Source organism: Amblyomma maculatum, chromosome 9 (assembly GCF_055883805.1).
Source record: "Amblyomma maculatum isolate TAMU_Amacu chromosome 9, ASM5588380v1, whole genome shotgun sequence".
NCBI classification, from domain to species: domain Eukaryota; kingdom Metazoa; phylum Arthropoda; class Arachnida; order Ixodida; family Ixodidae; genus Amblyomma; species Amblyomma maculatum.
In genome coordinates, this window is record NC_139352.1 from 73676035 (window position 1) to 73696967 (window position 20933).

Consider the following 20933-nt stretch of genomic DNA (forward strand, 5'->3'; position numbering starts at 1 on the left):
GTGCCGTAGTGGCTGCGGAGTCTTCACTGGAGGTTCCATTCCCTGCTAACTAATTTCGTCTCCGCTTTTTGGTGGAAATGAAAAGCTAGGCGCTCGTGTGAAACCCGGCCCTCATGAGCTTTTAGCTGGCTGTTTGTTGCTATGCTGTTTTGTGTCGACTTTGCTGGATGGCGCCACGCGTGTGGGTAACGGTGTAAAGGAAGATTTGTTGTCTGATTTGTTTTGAATTTTGGATTTCGAAATGCATCCATTAGCTTCAAAAACTATACAGGTTTTTGAAATTTTTGTTCATTTTAATTTTTTCTTACTATCGCTGTGGTCCTATCCCTCAGCGCCCTCCGCCGTCCTTACGCAAGACACGGAGGATTACGAAATCATTCTTATGAACCCGGCGCAGAGAAGTGGTTAGCGCGCTCGTCTGGAGAGTGGAGGGATGGAAGTTTGACTCCAAAGGACGTTTTAAGGCGAAAGTCTTTATTGCCTCATCGTTGTCGTCAGCAAAAGTGTCATGCTTTTGCGGCGGCTTTGATTGGTCGAGACGGGATGACGCCTTGGAGGTCTTGACCAATCACAAAGCAACACCACAGTATGCACGAATGCGTCCCTTATATGGCCATATGCCAATCAATGATCAATTACTATTTAATGACTTAATGATTATTAATTACTTAGTAATGACATTAAGTAATAATTACTAATTAGTGACGGTTGCATAATTACTCACGGTAAAACTACGGCAAGATCAACCACACAACAGTAAACGGAAAATACAAGGAGTGCGATCTCGTCGTTGTCAAGCAGAATTCACTGAATAAATGCACTTGCAGAATCTGAGAGTAGTCGCTCGCTTTATTTGTAGCAGCATTCATCGCTACATGCGCAACAGTCGCGTAGCTGAATGCAGCACTCAGGCTTTCGCCTTTCATCACTTTAGTCACCAAAGTGTCCTCGATTTTTTTTTTCGTCTGGTCACTTTCTGGTCACACGAAGCACAGAGTAAAAATATTTAGTCATGATTTTGTGCCTATAGCCATGACCAGAGTCAGTCTCGTCTTGACCTGTGGACTTGAACGTTTGACCTGGACTATCCTATTTTACCTTGATCTTTGACCTTGACCTTCAACAGTCAAAGCGAAATCGTCTCTGACGCTAGCGTTGACGCCATGACAAGTTCCGCGGCATTACGCTGCAGTCTCGCAGCCAATCAATAAAAGCAAATTGAATTCGTCACACATGTGTCTTATTTACACGGCCACACAAAAATAGGTGACAGAAGCGCAAAACTTGTGCAACACTGCTTTCGCCCAATAGAATTTCAGCCAAAGTTCACAGCATTTTAGTTTTAACATGTTTTTATTAAAATAGAGAAAACATAGAATTGTGGAGAGGCCTCTCAAAGCATAACCTAAACTGGTTCAAATTAATCGAAACAGATAAACAAAGAAAACAAATCTCCGAAAAATAATTTAAATTTAAGTTTCTAACAGGGACACTAACGTCATCAGGACATTAAGTTGTGCTATTGGAGGAAAGTAATTTTTGTGTCTGAGATAGACAATTCGTCCTGCCGTCTATCTTCTTTTGTACTGGCCATTACCCCAGGGCACAACAACAATAGTCTGAGGTCGTATGTTCATCCGCAGCCTATGTCAATGCCAGAAACGACGACGAAGAAGAAAGGCTAGGCGACTAGCCTACTGAGGTGCAGCAGCATCTCGATCGCAAAATTCATGCCCGGCCTCCGGGGCACGTCCGCGATGAGACTTCGCCCGTGAAGCTCCAAGAGTGAGGGGAGCCCCAGCGGGTAAAAATTGTACCGAACGCCTGATCACTTCAACGTAGCGGCGCGGCCTATCACATTATCCAAGACCACCGCTCGGTAGTGCTTCCTATCATTCCCAAATCCCGCATCGAGGGAAGCCACCCTACCGCCATCGGACTAAGAAAAAGTGCTGCGCGGCGGGGCTTCAGGTGAGGCCATCAACATGCCACTACCTCGCCGCGAGAAGACCACGTACAACGACATCCGGCAGCCAAATACAGAACAGGTGCCGCATATACCGAGTCTGCCGGAGGGCCCCGTCTGCATCAAGCAATCAGTCAAGGAGTACAGGGACCGAGTGATGCCGGATTGGTTCCAAAAGGTGAGCCATGTTGCCAACTTTCAAGTGTAACCGCTATGAGTGTCAGCATGTGAAAGTGAAACCTCAAATGTGGCCAGCAGTCATTGTTTAACTGTGGAGGATGGATCCAGCCTTTGTGGCTTCAAAGGTTTGTGATAGGAGACTGCGCGTCGCAGTAGCGGCTCGCGTGCACCGGGGCGCCATATATAATGTCAGCTGCTGGCGTAACTTGAACGTGAACCACGGTTCTCTTTGTTAGTTTACCTTAACACTGCGAGGATATCATTACACAGTTTCATCACAGCAGAAACGCACTAATATATGACGTATACGCGCACGAGCCGAGCGGCGCCGACGCATGCGCAGTAGCTTGTTCCCCCTTGGCTACTGCGAATATGCACTATGCACCTCTCTATGTTCGAAGTGTGCCTTGAAGCCACCCATATATGATACGGCGATGGGTATGCTCGGGATAGACAGGCCTGTTCCGAAACATATTCGATCCCTTCCAGTACAGGCTTGCATAATGAACACGGCCTTATCTTGAAGGTCGGCCGATGCGGCAGTTCTGAGGTAGTTTTAGCAAACCGGGCCTTGAAGCCCGATTTCGGAGACAGCCTAATTGGCTCTCTCATCTAACTAATTAAGGTTTGTGTATGTTTGTGTAGTTATCGTCACCGATAGCGAATATTATCCCCACAGTGCACTTTTGACCATAGCGATAATAGAGTTCTTGCATACGGGACTTCACGCTCGTACTATTAGATTTCGTCTATCGTTTAGTGAAATCAGTTTTGCATCTTTTGATAGTTATAGCTGTCGCTCGATAAGTTATAACACTGTACCACCACGCTTCGCTGTTTAACACGATTATTCACGTTGTACGAATATTTGCACAACCAGTGAATATTTGTAAAACTATTATTAGCTTCGCATTCGCTTTAGTACTGTGAGTACGTGACTACTCGATTCGTGTTTGATTTGGTTCGCCCCCTTAGAAAAAAACAACAACGTGCTTTTTGTACACTCTTCAATAATTCCACTCGTCGTGTTGAACTGTAACTTAAAGAAAAATTAGTTCCGCTAAACGTATCGGCTTAGACCTTTAAATGGCGAAAGCTGATTGGCGTTAGAGGCCTAGAAGTCCGGGGGGCTGGCAGGCTAGTTCTCTGCCCTCGCGTGCATGCTTGGCCCTTGCGGTATTCGGTTCTATCGCGTTTGTGGCACAGCTAATGGACTCCGGGCTAAGTGGGTTTGCTGAGACTTAAGACGCAGAAGCCTCATTTGCTGCTTCATCGTACCTTCACTAACAAAGAACCCATGGCAAAACGACTGCTAAACGTCAGCAGATCGATCGCAGGACAATAGCTGCGTACAATTCACCAGGCGAGTTCTTGTTGTGACTTCTCTAAAACAAGACTGCGAATCGACCACCGCCGGTTAATGCCGCAGAACAGCTCTCGGCTCTTCTCCATTCCGTGGGCACAGCTGATCGATCAGTGGTGTTGGAGTGGAGCTCCGCCTCTTTGTTAGCTCTCCTATAGGTGGCCAGCTGTACTAACGAGGCTTGCCTCTTTTCTGACTCTCCGGACGCTCCATCTCTAGATGAGCTTCAAGCTCAGTGAAGGTCGGACAGGGACAAGTCTCGCATAGTGTGCTACGATGAATTGATGCATGACCACGACTTACTGACCATTTAGGACCACTTGACTAACTGAATGCTTTACTAATTATGCGCCATAATTATGATAGTTAATTAGTTCATTGTGATTAAAAATTGAATGTTGCGGTACGCCATCAAGTCATATATCGGTAGATAGCATAAGTCGAGTATAACTGTACTGAACTAAACGCAGATCAATTAAGGGGAAATTAGGGTGCTCGTTATAATACATGAAGGAACCAACAGTCGGCGAGGTCAAAGAAAGCGTTGGGGATGGTACTTTTGTCTTTTTTTTTAATGTTTGCTTAGATGATCACAGAAATTAGTAATGTAATCTGTTTATGGGAAGGGTAATTAAACACAAAGTAGAAGAAAAACAACGTGCCGATGGTGGGAACCGAACCCACGACCTCCGAATATCGCGTCCGGTGCTCTTCCAACTGAGCTACATCGGCCGCTGTCCCCCCTGCTACTTGCTTGGGTATATAGTTGTCTGTATACGAACCTTGAGAGTGTTCACCAGCGCCACCCTCTGCCATAGCGGCGGACGTAGAACGTCCTTTGTTACCGCCAGCGTCACGTTCTGGCAGTCTTGAAGCCATAGGTAGCGTAAGAGGGTTCTAGCACAGCTTTCGCCCTCGCTCTTGATCACGTTCTACGTGACGCTGGCGGTAACAAAGGACGTTCTACGTCCGCCGCTATGGCAGAGGGTGGCGCTGGTGAACACTCTCAAGGTTCGTATACAGACAACTATATACCCAAGCAAGTAGCAGGGGGGACAGCGGCCGATGTAGCTCAGTTGGAAGAGCACCGGACGCGATATTCGGAGGTCGTGGGTTCGGTTCCCACCATCGGCACGTTGTTTTTTCTTCTACTTTGTGTTTAATTACCCTTCCCATAAACAGATTACTTTACTAATTTCTGTGATCATCTAAGCAAACATTAAAAAAAAAAAGACATAAAAGTACCATCCCCAACGCTTTCTTTGGCCTCGCCGACTGTTGGCTTCTTTCCTTCATGTACTGAACTAAGTGTAGGCCTTAATTGAATAATTAGAGTTAAAATTGAATTTTAAGCTACAGAACCAACTGCTATATCTTCGGATAGTTTGTGTCGAGTACAACTACGTTGGAATAATTGCAGATACAAATTAATTGCCACTAATTAGTTACCTGTGACCCAAAATCTTAACTTCATACATCAATTCATAATCGTTGGATAGCTTTAACCTAGTGCAATTGTACTGTCAAATAACATGTCATAACTACAGTTAGTCGACTGTGATTAAAATAGAACTAGTTGCAACATTAAATCATGTATCATTAAAATGTTTCGATATGTACAGCTATTCGAAATCGTGGGTGTAACCAACATTGAACCTCTACAATTTTTTTTCTGCATGCTGTTGGGTAACGGTAGATTCCATTGGGAATGGTACTGTAAATGTGTATAGAAAGCTAAATTTGTTTTCTCGCTGTAGAAGTTTAATTGAAAACACTGGTAAGAAATGCTACCATTTTTATTAGAATGCGTTTTCGTTTATTGTTCTACGCTTACGTAGCATTCCTGCTGTGGCTGTGATTTCAAATTCTTCATCCCGAAGTTATTCGGTTTGTTTGCTGGAAAAAGAGACAAACAGCTCATATCTATTTTTGCATAACCACCAGGTCACGGAGGAAGCTGACAAATGTCAGAAGCTGAAGCGAGGCCGAGCCCGTTACGGGAGGGACGGCGGCGGACCATCGGGCGTGTCACAGAAGGAGAAAAAGGAAAAATCCAAGAGCAGCGTACGTGAATCTCTTCGGGTTTTATGTTCTGGAAATCGATATTGCAAGTTGATTTGTGATGATATACATTCTAAACACGAATAAGCACTTATGAGTCACAATAACCTCATACAGATTTCTCATACTAAGGTCATACAAATATCATTCAACGTATGAGAAATATATGATTGTATGACACTTGTATGAGTTTAATATGAGAATTAGTATGATAAATATGTATGAGGTTATTGTGACTCATACGGTTTTTTCGCTAGGGAAGGGAGTAAAAAGGGGTGGCATGTTCTCTATAGGGCACTACCTTGTTTGGCCATGGCATTCTCTCTATGCTCTGGGGTAGATTTTAATCGCTAGAAATACAGAATACCTATCGACAATGGAAACTTATTTTCGCTCAGAACATACGAAGCTAGATCTACTAATTAACAAGATTTTTAGCCGAGGTTTTAATGCATTTTAATTGGAAACATCAAAACGCCTGGAATAGCCGTTGAAAGTCTCCTGCCAATGCTCATTGCATAATATAAGTATGCTTTGAGAAGGGAATATGCCTCTGCTTCCATTAGTATTGTATTTCGTATATATTTAATAGTGAAAATCTTGCCCAGGTCTTGAAGAGAATACGAGGGGCGTTAATAAAGTTCTTATTATAGGCACGAAGAAAGGTAGATACTAAAATTCGGCTTGAGTGAGAGTTTGATCATATTCTCCTCCACTCATGTGTACAAGATGGCGCAGGTCGTCAACTACACCTCTTCACTATTTGTGTTCCAGAAGAGCATTCTTGAAACATCACTTCCTCGTCGCCCTGGTAGTGTTTTCACGTAGTGTGTTGTTAGTGGGAAGAAATGTGAAGTTATTTCGTGCGAGGTCGTATGGACGATGATGCAATATTTCGTCGCCTAAAAGACAGCCGTCACCTGTGCTGAGTGAAGCAGTAAATTCTCGTGCATGGAGAAAGCAAAAGATCTCTCGTAAGCGCGCAGAAACCGTCATCATGTGAAAGTTGCTGTAAAAATAGTGTACAAAGAGTCTGCGCTCACAGCAAAGTTGTCCACACTCATTCGGCAGTTATTTACCGGCCAGGAAGCGTTAGAGACTCGGCTCTTGTAGCAGTCTCTGGTACATCAGACAAAGACTGCTGGAAACTCTGTTCTTGGCTTTATTTAAGTAACGCAAAGTCTTCTGAATCTTTTAACGACGTTTATATAGGCTTGAAAATTGTCCTTATGCGCCGCCGTTAACTGGGTATGAATCTTCTTTCAATGGCGGTTCTTCAAATAAAGAAAGTGGATAACTGGATGTGGTTCCAGTTTTCCGATGGATGCATGGTATTTTCATTTTTGACACTCTATCGGCATTTTGCATTGCTGTATATACCAGAGTTTCTTATACTCCGCTAGATGGATTTACGTTCATATTGTTGGCTCTTGTGCGCCTTTTTAAAAGTTATGGTACTGATAATACGTAAATAAACACCTCTCGTACTGTGTCCGTATACAAGGGAGTGCGCTAGAAGATGCATGCTGCTCCATTTTGCTCCCCTGTAGTGTAAATTGTGCTTCTAGTGTATGTTGCATAACGGAATGTAACGAGTCTTCCTTGTTAGTACGTTAACCGTAATAACCGCCAGGCGTTTGTCATTGTACTCTGTGGTGCACTCCGCTATTGAATATTAGCGTTGCTGTGAAGCGAGAAAGTTAGTGAAAACCGAGAATATCATTCTGGGAGGCAAACAGTACGGTCTCGGTGCCATAAGCACCTACGAAGTCCATATTAAGACACCTTAGCATGTAGGAGCGGATCCCGCACTAAGAGCCGATTCTGTACCAACATTTGTCTGTATATTGTTTTCGCTCTGACAAATCTACCACGCTGTCACAGGCTAATATCTTTACTTCCCTTGTATTACGTGAAAGCGATAGGGGCCTCCAAAATACGTACGTTTCACCACCAATCCTTTCAATTTGGCTGAAATATTCTTTTAGAAAGGCGCTGGGGGGTCCCTCATGTCGCTCGGGTATCTTCTCTGCTTTTCTTTCATTCACGAGCGAACCTTCGTGGCTTCTGATGGCTTGTAAGAAGGTTCTCCTTCTGCTACTGACAATTAAGCTCACAAGTAGTTTATTTTTTACGTAGTTAAAGGGTCGTTCTTGAGTAAACTCTCCACGAAATGAGACGCGATAGAACGGCAGAATGAGACACGTGACTGGCTGCACCTATAAATCTGCTTCTCTTAAAGTGCAGAGAGTCTGCCAGATTTAAAAAGCGTTGAAAGTTAGCGTGCGTGCGTGCGTGCGCGCTCGCGTGTGTGTGCGAGTGTGTGTGTGTGTGTGTGTGTGTGTGTGTGTGCGAGTGTGTGTGTGTGTGTGTGTGTGTGTGTGTGTGTGTGTGTGTGTGTGCGTGTGTGTGTGTGTGTGTGTGTGTGTGTGTGTGTGTGTGTGTGTGTGTGTGTGTGTGTGTGTGTGTGTGTGTGTGTGTGTGTGTGTGTGTGTGTGTGTGTGTGTGTGTGTGTGTGTGTGTGTGTGTGTGTGTGTGTGTGTGTGTGTGTGTGTGTGTGTGTGTGTGTGTGTGTGTGTGAGCGCGACCGCGTGTGCACTTAGAATCCTTAACAGCGAAACAAAATGATCCAGCTCTGCACTATTACGGTTTTCTAGCGCGGCCTATATCCAATGCATTTAAAGCAAATTCTGCGAGCTATTGTCGCCTTTTTGCCAAGTGGTTCGGGGGAACCAGGCAGCGTAGAACAAAAAACGTTCTGCGAGTTCTTCCAATGCCCCTGTATCGTCTCCGTTAGCCGTCGTGGACATCCCTTATACGGTTATATCGATTATGCCAGAAGCAGGGCTATTCAAAGGCACTGTCAGCCATGTATGACCATGCAGGCCGTACCGGGTGCCCTACTCTGCAATCAGTGCCGAGGCCAGGGAGCGGCCGGTGACCTGTACCGGGGTCCTCTGCTTAGCTGCTACTACCGCGAGTACGCTCGGGACGCCGGCGTGTGCCAGTCGTTTGTGCCGCTGCTGCACACGATGAGGCAGAGCGAGACACTCAGGGCGCACCAGCTGATGGCCCCGTGGAACAGGCGCCCACACTCCCTGGCACCGGCACGCTATCTGATCAGGTAACGCCGGGGTGATGTAGGCTGTTGTCTGGCTAAAAAATCAGCGAAGCACACACACACACACACAAAAATGGGGGGGGGGGGGGGGGGGGACAAAAGAAAGAGGCGACCAATACAGCGCTGAACCTTCCATGAACGTTCGCCAACTTCTCTAACTTGCGATTTAATTGACTTATGCTGGTTAAGCTGGCTGTCTGACGGAGCCCTATGGTTCCGTAAGCCAGCAGCGCTATTTAACCGTACCACGGGAGGGCAATGAAAAGGCTTGAAGTAACTTTATAAGACAGTGCAGTCAATCAGCTTTGCGGGAAGAAAACCCGCGAGGTAAATTCAAGGAGATACTGCAGACAACTGTTTTCAATTTGATTTTTCATTAAACATTCGTTCTCTGCCTCTTCATGGATATGTTCGCTTGAGTCGATGCATTCCCTGTTGAAGTAATTGATTTAAAAACATCGAACAAGTTTTTCCGCCACTCGATTCAATCTCATGAGACCAAAACCAAAAGCGACTCCGTGATGATCGCTTGCAAGACAATGGCGATGCGGCCATCTTCAGTGATCCATGCTGGAGGCACTGCAGTTTTCTCGCCAAGATGGTCCGCGGTGGCGACATCATCATTTCTTTTTCTTTTCTTTTTAAGCGAAAGTTTCTACTACTTCCCTCTGTAGCTTCTTCGCCGTGTGTTTGTCCTTGAAGGAGAAACCACGTGGCATATATGACGTCACTCAGCCGCCGCCGAAACCGAGGTAACCGCGCGCTCGCCTCTGCCCAGTCACGTGACAACCATGACGTCACTCTGGAGCCGTGGCTCTCGCTCTGTCTAGTTAGCCTACGCTGCCTCTTAGCCGGTACAAACGGATCGCAACAGGTCTCGACAATCTAACGGCAGCAGTGGTCATGGATGATCCAGACGAAGAAGCATAGTGTGGAGCGGGGAGTGAGGAAGAGGATATAAACGTTAGTTATGATATCCTCACGAAACTCACGTTGAGCAAATTGACAAAGTTGGCGCGTGTACTTTCGCGTAGCAACTGCCATAACGTAGCGGATAGCGGGAAGGAACACGGCAGCAAGAGACGGCTGACAGCCAGGCGGGCTGATAAAACTAGAGAATTTGCCGAATATGCTCGCTATGGGGCTCAGCTGTGTGTCCATCTCGGAGGGGAATAAATTATATTTCTATAATGTTAGCAGGATGTCCGCAAATGACACTGCGGGACACAGATAAAGCAATTGGGAGATTACTTCCCACGCGGTGAACGTATAATTAGGCAGACTTAGCGATGATATCTCGCCGCGCGGCGACACGCCGGCATAGTACTTCAGAGATTGGCGTTCTGCTGCTGAGCACGCAGTTACAAAATCGATATCCGGCCCCAGTAGCCGTGTCTCGACGGCATATGTAGATTTCAAAGACGATCTATCGAGTGCTGGAACTTCGATGCATCCTAAATAGCCCTGGCGCTGTGAGCTATAGCTATTCAGAGACGTCTGCTGTATGGCTTCGTATTACTTTATTAAGAAGTTTCTCGTCTCGCGCTCTTCATCTTCTGAGACGAGCTTTGAACTACTTCTCTATTTCATTTCACTAATAAACTATAATGTGATAAACTGTCGACCGTCGGTTTTGATACATGTTCCAGATTTGAAACGTGTGTCCTGAGATGCGGTGGAAAGCGAGGGGGTAGGGAGGAAGGGGCTCTGCGACTGGTTTGAAGATGATGGGCAGCCCTTGTCGTGAGTTAACGGCAAAGAGAAAGCCTACATAGTTTCGGTTCAACCAACCGTATATTGTCAGACCGCTTTCAGGCTTCTGTACCTGTGTCGTAGCAGTGAGTAGGTATGATGGCCGACGCGAAACTGTCGTGCAGTCACAGTAAAACTATAGCATTTTTCATGGGAGAGACCATTTTATCTTTAACGAAACGCCAAATGAAATGTTTTGAAATCAGGAAAGCTCTGAAATGCTTAAGCGGATTTCTCGGCATGTAATAAGGGAGTGATTGCTGATATCATCATACTTCATGTGCAACTACTACTATGTTACAAATCTACTCGAACTTGAAGATTCACCTATACTTCTGACCAGCTACCTGGTAGGTGCTCCTGAGAAGCTGCTTTGGTGGGGTGAGCCAGTTTTCCTAATAAGTCATAGGTGGTTCCGAGCAGGCACTTGTGCCGTGGATTGAATGTGAGGGACCAAAGTCGATTTGGGCGAGATTAAGCGACATGACTTGAAAATAATTGCGCAGCGCGCGACAACATGGATACGAGGATATATAACTTTTGTGTGTCGCCAGTCTACTTCACGTTCATTCTAGGCGTTGAAATGTAGATTTCAAGCTATGCACGGGGTACTTTGAATGTCAAGGGAAGGCCGGACTTTCTCAAGCCTCACGTATAAGCAGTTTTTACCCGTCACCCCCTTTTCTCCTTGAGAGGCAAATAAAGTTTGATTTGATTTGACTTGGTTTGACTAGGGGCAATCTGTAACTGCAGTCAGCATCGATATAAAGGTAATTGTTCTTGTGTAAGTCCCACTAGAAGAAATACTAGTGTGACAGTCACTCATTATATAAAAGAAAATATAAAAAATGAGGGTGAAAGATGCAGAAAAGAGTAATCTTGCCAGGTCTTTTTGCTGGTCAGGGTTACGGTTATCACTTTAAGTGAGCACGTTGGCCGTAAAGTGAACTGTTTTATATTGATTCCGAATGCTAGATGTGTAATGGTTGCTCAGGAGGGAGTGAGTGGGGTTTTGTTCCTTGACACCCAAGGGTCTGCGCTAAGGAACTTTCGTGTCTCTTCTTTTCGCAGGTGAAATCGGACAGCCAAGAGGGCTCGTTACCGGCACCGAAAAATAAGGTGTCGAAGAAAACCAAGGACAAAGAGAAGGGCAAAGACTCCACGGAGGTCGAGGCTGAGGCCGAAGCTGAAAGCAAATAATTAATCGTTAAATACCATGTTGGGCTCTACTGCTAGTTGTTCGCTCCATGCACATATTCACCGTTGCAGCATATCATTCATGGCAATGTGACATAGACGTCTCATGCGCTCTTGTAGAATTTTGACGCGGTAGCGTCAAGTGGAATTTTACGCGGGAAACACGGCGTTGTGAGCGAAACGTCACAAACATGGCGCTGGCAGGTGGTAGCTAGCAGCTGCAGTTATGGCCTAGGAGTTGCCAACTGGAGTTCCTCATTTGAATAGGGAAGATGGAATAAGAATCAACCTTCCAATGTTCTTGAATGTCGAGTCACGCACGCTATTTTATACTCCTATGGCCACGCAGGCACATTCATACGGCTTGGTAAAAGCAGGGACATTTTATGTTTATGTCGGCTGGTAGCATAGGCTATCGTGTAGAAGCGGAGCTTGGAAGTCCCCCATTCTTTAAAAGAACAGCAACAACAGGGATGATCTAGAAACAGGCAGGTTGGTATACATACGGGACGTCTTTTAGAAGTGATCATAACCGCCCATGATTACACAGCGCCCTAGCTGAGCGCGCAGATTCATGGACAGTTGTGATAAAACACCTTGTCTCTCATTACCGTCAACCTTTTATGCACACGCATACTTCAACGCATACACCTATTTAGGTGTATGCAAATGCGCTAGTCTTTTCCCGCATGATTATGTTTTCTCAACGGTAGGTCGCCTGAGAAGCGTCACATGGCGACAAATAGCAGAGATAGTGGCAAAACGAAGAAGGCCGCAATTAACGCCGGCTCTTGCCGTAGTTGCTGTGGTGCAATGAGTTAACGCTGCGTTATCAATCTCCAAAACAACAGTTCGATTGCGATAGCAATACTGCTCCAGGTTTCGAGCCGTCACGTGGTTCCGGCGTAGGTCACGCTAGACCTTGAACAGCCGAGAAAAAGAAGATGATGAAGAAGAAGACTGGTAACAATTAGCTCTCGCGTCATACTCTTAAAGGATGAGCATAAGTGTCTCCAATAATGTAGCACCTTACACTGATAGGGCGTGATAGGGGAATAATGTAGCAGGCAAAAGAAGCTTCCGCCGTTGCTATCGAAATTCAACTAGGGTTAACCAGAGTTAAACTACAACAATTTTTTTTTTTTTTTTTTTACAATTGACAACGATAAAAATAACTTTTTCCCGGGGATGTGTTCCCTTAGGTTGATGTTTTTGAATATACGTAGCCGTAAAAACAGCCGTATACGAGCCGGGAAGCAACTTTAAATGGTCATGCTCACACTATTTAATTCCATAACTATTTCGGTAATTATTTGCAGCCATCAATTGATGTGTGTTTCTTTTAGGTTGCTTCAGAAACACTTCTGCGCCGGAATCGCTGTTAAACTCGTCGACATGCGACCAGCAAGGAGAAGGGAGTTCCGGGACTCTACCGTTGAGAGAACGGAATTACGCGTCGCTTCTTGCTCGTTCTTCTCAGTGCACCGAGTACGACTCTATCCCGCATGGCCCAAATTGTCCAAACTCTGTGCTAACTTAGAAAATTGCCTTTTCTTCTGCCCCGTTACCATTTAGTCCTATCATTTTCCACATAACCCTCCACCGACGTGGCGGGCTTGGCTAGCCTTGGACCCAGCTGACGGACCAGCTGGCCTTACATGGTGACCACGGCCAGGGCATACTCGGCGCTCAACATTGTGCTGAAACTTGAAATAAACCTCTCTCTCTCTCTCTCTCTCTCTCTCTCTCTCTCTCTCTCTCTCTCTCTCTCTCTCTCTCTCTCTCTCTCTCTCTCTCTCTCTCTCTCTCTCTCTCTCTCTCTCTCAATTGCCTCATTCTACATTCATTTTCTATTCTTTCTGTTTTAATGCGATAGCGTTGAAGGCCCAATTCTCCACAAAACCTGGTGCTCTAGTTGTCCGGTTGGCCTTGCGTGAGCGAAAAATCACTGGCATCGCCCTGGCCGTGCTCTGACTGGTCGTCGTATTACGTCTTATTAGAGCCTAGGAACCACGCCGCTTCAGAACTAAACACAAAACTGCTTTATTGAAATCAGCCCCGCCGGGGTGGTGCAGTGGTAAGACGCCCGACTACTGTGCCGGAGTACCCGGGTTCGAACCCGACCTCGGCGGCTGCGTTTCGATGGAGGCGAAACGAAGAGACGTCCGTGTGCTGTGCGATGTCAGCGCACGTTAAAGATCCCCAGGTGCTCGAAATTACTCCGTAGTCCTCCACTACGGCTCCTCTTTCTCTCTTTCCACCTTCTCTCCCACCTTCCTCCCTTTCCTTACGGCGTGGTTGCGGTGTCCACAGAAAACAAGTGAGACAGTTACCGCGCCTTTCCCTTCCTATAAATAAATAAATCAGGCCATGCTCTGCATTTCATACGGTCGTTTTGTTGCGGAAGCAACATAATAATAATAATTGGTTCACAGGAAGGGAAAAGGTAACGCTTGCTTTGTGGACACCTGAACCACGCCGTAAGGGAAGGGAGGAAGGTGGTAGTGAAAGTGGAAAGAGAGAAAGGGGAGCCATAGTGGAGGGCGACGAAGTAATTTCGACCACCATAAGTAGTCTAGGTGGTGGTGTTTTAACGCGCTGAGATCGCATAGCACGCGGGCGCCACTTCGTTTCGCCTCCATCGAAACGCATGCCGCCGTGGTCGGGATCGAACCCGGGAACTCCGACTCAGTAATCGGGCGTCTGGTTGGTTGGTTCATAGGAAGGGAAAGGCGCAGTATCTGTCACACTTGCTCTGTGGGCACCTGAACTTACCACTGCACCACCACGGCGGGGCAAAAGCAACATACGCCAGGTTTCAAATATGGGGGCGAGCACCACCACTGGGGCAAATGGCGCTAGCGTCGTCCTAGGGGAGAAAGTGGGATCACGTGACTCCTCTTACTGCTGCTGGAGCAGATGCTTGATCGAATTGGTTGGTTGGTTGGTTTGTGTTTTAAGCGCTAATAGCAGCGTTTTGCACTGTATTTGCTGAGCTTTCATCTATAGCTTTGTCATGACAGACCTTGGTGATCTTGCTGAATTCAAGCAGCTATGAAAATGCTTTGCAGTACATGCTATTGTGTTGATGTACTTTTTGTTGGGGTCGCCACTTATTAGCTTACCAGTGGCGCCTTCTAAGCTGAAGCCCAGCCGAGGGTGATTTCAATAAATTGATTGATTGATTGATTGGTTCACAGGAAGGGAAAGGCGCAGTATCTGTCACACTTGTTTCTGTGGACACTTGAACCGCGCCGTAAGAGAAGGGGGGAAGGTGGGAGGAAAGTGGAAAGAGAGAAAGAGGAGTGGAGGGCTACTGAGTAGTTTCGACCACCCGAGAATCTTTAACGTGCGCTGATATCGCACAGCACACGACGCCTCTTCGTTTCGCCTCCATCGAAACGCAGCCGCCGAGGTCGGGTTCGAACCCGGGTGCTCCGGCACAGTAGTCGGGCGTCTTACCACTGCAACACCCCGACGGGGCAGAGCATGGCACTCCAGCAGGCCCATACTGATTGATTTGATTGAATGATTTATAGGAAAGGAAAGACCCGGTAACTGTCTCACTTGTTTTCTGTGGACACCTCGACCGCGCCGTAAGGAAAGGGAGGAAGGTGGGAATGAAAGTGGAAAGAGAGAGAGAAAGAGGAGCCGTAGTGGGGGGCTACGGAGTAATTTCGACCACATGGGGATCTTTAACGTGCGCTGACATCGCACAGCACACGGACGCCTCTTCGTTTCGCCTCCATCGAAACGCAGCCGCCGAGGTCGGGTTCGAACCCGGGTACTCCGGCACAGTAGTCGGGCGTCTTACCACTGCACCACCCCGGTGGGGCTCAGTGCCCGCTAAAAATCCCCAGATGATCCCTTCAGTCACTTGAGCTCTTCGCTATAATACCTCTTTCTCTGCGCTTTCATAAGCTGAAAGGAGGGTGGCTATTCCTGGCCCTATTGGGCTAAGACGGCAGGTCAACGCCGCTTGCGGCGAGGGCTAGCCGGCCACCAATTTTTATCTGTTGTAGGCTGTTGTAGAATGATGTTGGTCATTCGATCCTTTGCTGCTCCTTCACGTGTTAACTGGGCACAAATGCTATTAACGTATATTGCATCGGTTGTTTGCATGCTTATCAAGTTGGCTGTGTCAGTGTGACAGTCAGGTTTCTTGCTTACTCCAGTATGTCTTTGAATTGATTTTTGTTCTGACATCTCCCATGACTGATCAATTTCTGTATTTAAAGAGAGTGCATTTAAGAAGATGAATAAACGATAATTGCTGAACTCGTTTTGTCCTACTTTACTTTTCTGCTTTGCAGCAGCTGCATACAGCGCATATTGGTGCCAAGATTGGTGCCGATAAAATGAAAAAAAAAAAAAAAATCTCCCCACTACTCGGATATCTCAGCTTTAAAAAAGCGCAGGTGTTTAAAATCGATCCTGTGATCACCTATATGGCTCGCCTCATAGTCTAGAGTGTTGCATTAGAGCTTGAAAACCCGTTAAACAATTAAAAACCGCTGTTAATGTCGGCGAACAGCGCTGCGAAGCGCTTGGCAGGCTGCTTCTTGCCCCCCGCAAGATGGCTGCCGTCGGCTTCACCCGAACCCATTGGCCGGTATAGGCGTCCTCTGCTCGGACCCAGCCCCGTAGGGCCAGGAACTGCCACCCTTCACCAACTCCTCTCTCAATGCACGTGACATCGGACCCGCGCTGTAAAATAAGGGAGGAATGTGGGAGTGAAAGGAGAGAAAATGTGGCGTAGTGGAGGGCTACAGAGTAATTTCGGCCATCTGGGGATATTTCGTGTCAGTGCACGTGAAATATCACCAGATGGCCGAAATTACTCTGTAGTTTCCGGAGTCCTCCACTATGGCGTCTCTCATAACCTCAGTCGCTTCAGGATGTTAAGCCCAACAAACCACACCAACCAAACCAATCTGAAGCCCTCCACTACGGTACCTTTTCTCTCCTTTCACTCCCACATTCCTCCCTGCTTTTACGGCGCGAGTCAGGTATCCACGGAAGCAAGTGCGACAGATACTGCGCCTTTCCTTTTCTGTAAACCAATGTAAATTTAAATTATCTTTACCATGCACTGGTTTCGACGGCCGAGTTTTGAAGAACGTTGGCCTTGCCCGGGCTCAAAGCCGGGTACTCTAGCTCAACAGCCGAGCTTCCTAGGCACTTAGGACGTTCACTTATGGCTGAACCACAGTGGGCTCGAGTGTGAGCGGTAGGTAGGGCGTGAGAGTATGCGCATAGACGGTAGGTGGCTTTAGCAAAGACAGTTTGCGGCAGAGTGCATGAACTGAATGGCGAAGCAGTTCACAACCATTTCAAACTAACGACTATGCGCATTGCAAGAAATGAAATGCGATGACTTTGCTTTGGTTTGCACATGGAATTTTTTTAAGGCATGCAGACAGAATTTCCAAATGTGTCTTGAGCACCTTTGTAGGCTTTGTAACAAGGCATGAAAGCCCAATCGACATTAACTCAGCCTTTTCCGCATTGCATATCTTTCTACCGCGAACTTGGTATTCTAAATGCTCATTTGGAGGAACGACATAATTCCTCCGTAAATGGTCAACATGATGTTTTCTTGTATACAAAAACAGCGTTAACTAGCAGCTGTGTAACCTATATGGTTTGGTCTCCTTTGTAACTTTTGAGTATGCTCAACGTGATCATTTGCTCTTTTGTTTGCCATTTGTTAACAACATTCATGCGTACAGTCAATTTTAATTCTGATGGTGTTGTCATCCAGCATTGTGTTCTGTTTTCACATGATTGTATTGACCCTGTGCCATGGTGTTCACGGGTTTGTTTTGTACCGCTATACTTGACATGTCACCTTAGGGTGTAATAAAAATTTTATTTCGGCTTTTATTATAACCCCGCCCCCTTCTATTGTTTTTCACGCTCTGGGGAATCATGTATTTGAGTTTGTTTTATAAAGTACCTTTAGTGTTTTGTATAGTGCTATTGGTCTGTGAGTAATGTGCGTATTTGAAGCGAAAAGCTTCTCTACGCTAGTCAACACCGCGCTTCGCGTGAGCCGACGTATGTCGGAGAACGAGTGACGTCACGCACCGTGCAGGTTATTGCGACTGAAGGATTTGGTTTGGTTTGTGGGGTTTAAAGTCCCAAAGCGACTCCGGCTATGAGAGATGCCATGGCATAGAGATGCCATTTCGACTACCTGGGGTTCTTTAACGTGCACTGACATCGCACAGCACACAGGCGCCTCGCTTAGAAGGAAAAGAAAATACACAAGCCTACTACTGGCTCTGTTGTGGCTGTAGGAAGAAGGAAAAGAAAATGGACGGGCCTGCTACTGGCTCTGTTGCTGAGCCACCTCTACTGCCTCGTGCGGACAGAAGAGAAACTGATTGATTTATAGGAAAGGAAATGCTCGGTAACTGTCTCACTTGTTTTCTGTGGACACCTCAACCGCGCCGTAAGGGAAGGGAGCAAGATGGGAGTGAAAGTGGAAAGAAAGAAAGAAAGAAAGAAAGAAAGAAAGAAAGAAAGAAAGAAAGAAAGAAAGAAAGAAAGAAAAAAAGAAAGAAAGAAAGAAAGAAAGAAAGAAAGAAAGAAAGAAAGAAAGAAAGAAAGAAAGAAAGAAAGAGGAGCCGTAGTGGAGGGCTACGGAGTAATTTCGACCACCTGGGGATCTTTAGCGTGCGCTGACATCGCACAGCACACGACGCCTCTTCGTTTCGCCTCCATTGAAATGCAGCCGCCGAGGTCGGGTTCGAACCCGGGTACTCCGGCACAGTAGTCGGGCGTCTTACCACAGCACCACACCGGCGGGGCCCACCTCCGCTGCGTCGTGCGAGACGCGCGCCGCAACAATAGCCATCGTCCACCACCGAAGCAGTGGTGGGTGCAATGACGGCCAACAACAGATAAAATTTGACGGCTGTTGTTGTGGCTGTAGGAAGAAGGAAAAGAAAATGCACGGACCTGCTACTGGCTCTGTAGCTGAGCCCCCTCCGCTGCCTCGTGCAGACAGAAGAGAAAATAGAGAAGAAAGAAAATGAAGAGGGAGAGAAAGACGCGCGCCGCAACAACAGCCGTCGTCCACCACCGAAACTGTGACGGGTGCAATGACGGCCTACAACAGATAAAAATTCTGTGGCAGGTTAGCCGCCGCCGCAAGCGGCAGTGACCTACCTGTCCCAGCCCCATCAGGGGAACTAGCCCCTAGATGTTGACATACCGCCCAGCCCCGTAGGGCCAGGATCTGCCACCCTTCACCACCTCCCCTGACTGCTTCGGTGGTGGACGACATCTGTTGTTGCGGCGCGCGTCTTTCTCTCCCTTTTCTTTTTCTTTCTTTTCTATGTTCTCTCCTGCCCGCACGACCTCAGCTGCGTCGTGTTGAGCCTACAATTATTCGCTTGAATTCTCCTTTACCTTTTGGGATTAATATGACTTTTGAGATCTTCCAAATTTCTGGAAAACAATCCAGCCGGAAAGAGTTTGCAAATATTCAAATATAGCTTGTTATTACTGTAATAGATTGAATCAATTCTGTTCGTATAGAGCGTCTGGCTCCGAGGGTATGCATTTCTAATGGATTATACTATTAGATCGACTTATTGTTCTACTAGATCATGTTCCAAATGCTCCTGTGTATTACTTCCTGTTTCTTTTTCCTTAGATTGTGCTGTGTCACAGATGTTCTTAACATATATATTCAACAGACTCCGAATTTGAATCTTATCTTTCACTGGTTCCAATATTGAGGATTACTGTTTCTGTTCTAAACTTATTTACTACCACATCGAAATGATAGGGGTCTTTTATAGTTTCGCAGAATTCTTTCCGTGACTTTCCTTTTAAAGCACTCAGGCTGTCGCCATATGTCTGCATTGCTTCTTTATATAACCTGCGGTACACATCCTTTAAGTTATCATTCGCTCTGTGACAGCGTCTTCTGTAAGCATTTACTTTTTTTTTCTCTCTAAATCTGGTGTCAAGCATGGCTTACTTTTTGCTGCTTTATTTATAGAATACTTTTTTATTAAAGCGTTAATTTTTCGTAAAGGTGTTTTACTGTATAATTTAGATGATTTTAAAAGTTAATGTAGGTGTTTTCTGTTTGCTTAATCAAGCTGTCTTCCGTTAAGGACTTCAGAACTTTAAATTCTTCTATTTGTGTGACCTTATATAGGTTGGCTGGGTCTTTCTTCATTAAAAAGCTCAGATTAGATATATTTATAATCTTCATCGGTGAACTCAGCAAAACATCTCTTTTGTAGAGATGTTGAATGAGAAATTCGGAGAGGATAGTAAGATATTTTCAACTATTACCATTCTGTTTGAAAAGTTGGGGGATTAGGAGCAATGTTTAACAGGTTGAGATTACTTATGTTTAAAAATCCTGTAGTTGGTATTCCTTTTTCCCGATTTTATTCCGCGTGTGTGTGTGTGTGTGTGTGTGTGTGTGTGTGTGTGTGTGTGTGTGTGTGTGTGTGTGTGTGTGTGTGTGTGTGTGTGTGTGTGCGTGCGTGCGTGCGTGCGTGCGTGCGTGCGTGCGTGCGTGTCTTTCCTTTTCCTTTCTTGTGCGAACGCGATGTCTATAACAGACGAAATCGGGCATGCAATTAAATATGGTCGTTCGTCAGCGTCGTGTCCCTTGTCTCCTCAGTCTCGTGTTTAGCGCTGTCGGTACTTTCGACACAGTTAATTGTTTCCTACTTGGCCAAATAGTTGTTTTAAGGCGAAAGCCGTTCTTGCCTCATGCTTCGTCTGACCGGAAAGTGCGACCAGAAAACTTTTTTCGCACCGGAAAATCATCCAGAGATCGATAATAAAATCAATCCCTGATAGTTAATCCCGATAGTTATAATTTTATGAGTCATAGTCATGATTAGTGAAGTCATAGTCAGTCATGGTGAGTCACAGAGATGGTTACGGTGCCTGACGCCACAACAGATCAATGTAGATGGCGCCATTGCATGCCCAAACATGTCTGAACACTCCAGGTGTTGTCATAGCCCTGTGTACAGCACAATGCATTAGAAATGTAGACACAGGCTCAAAACCAGACCATCCACACAAGAAAAATGATTTCGCATTGCCGCACTTAAGAAGGCTAAGTGTGCCTGCAATCTTTTTTAAGTCAGTCCGCATTCACACCGTGAGTTCAATCGGAACTTAAACCATTGGTGCTATGTTGCTTCTCTTCAGTTACTCCTGACGATGCTGACTCACGCAACGTTAGAGCGAATTGGCCTGTTTCCTTTTATCTTCCGCTTGCATTCTGTGTATTGTTGACTTGCCTT

The 20933-nt window shown here is 46.1% G+C and overlaps 1 protein-coding gene across 1 annotated transcript; it reads left to right on the top strand.

The window, feature by feature from the left end:
• The first annotated feature begins 1985 nt into the window (after positions 1-1985).
• Positions 1986-11643, top strand: LOC146179431 (uncharacterized). Its single transcript, XM_084580193.1, has 3 exons — positions 1986-2144; positions 5454-5573; positions 11515-11643. Exons 1-3 carry the CDS (start codon positions 1986-1988, stop codon positions 11641-11643), a joined length of 408 nt encoding a protein of 135 aa, XP_084436319.1.
• The last annotated feature ends 9290 nt before the right edge of the window (positions 11644-20933 follow it).

Excerpts from the sequence above, each read along its gene's own strand:
- LOC146179431 (XM_084580193.1), top strand. The coding sequence starts at position 1,986 with ATGCCACTACCTCGCCGCGAGAAGACCACGTACAACGACATCCGGCAG. Across the intron at positions 2,145-5,453 it reads TGCCGGATTGGTTCCAAAAG|GTCACGGAGGAAGCTGACAA; the intron begins GTGAGCCATGTT and ends CATAACCACCAG. Across the intron at positions 5,574-11,514 it reads AGGAAAAATCCAAGAGCAGC|GTGAAATCGGACAGCCAAGA; the intron begins GTACGTGAATCT and ends TTCTTTTCGCAG.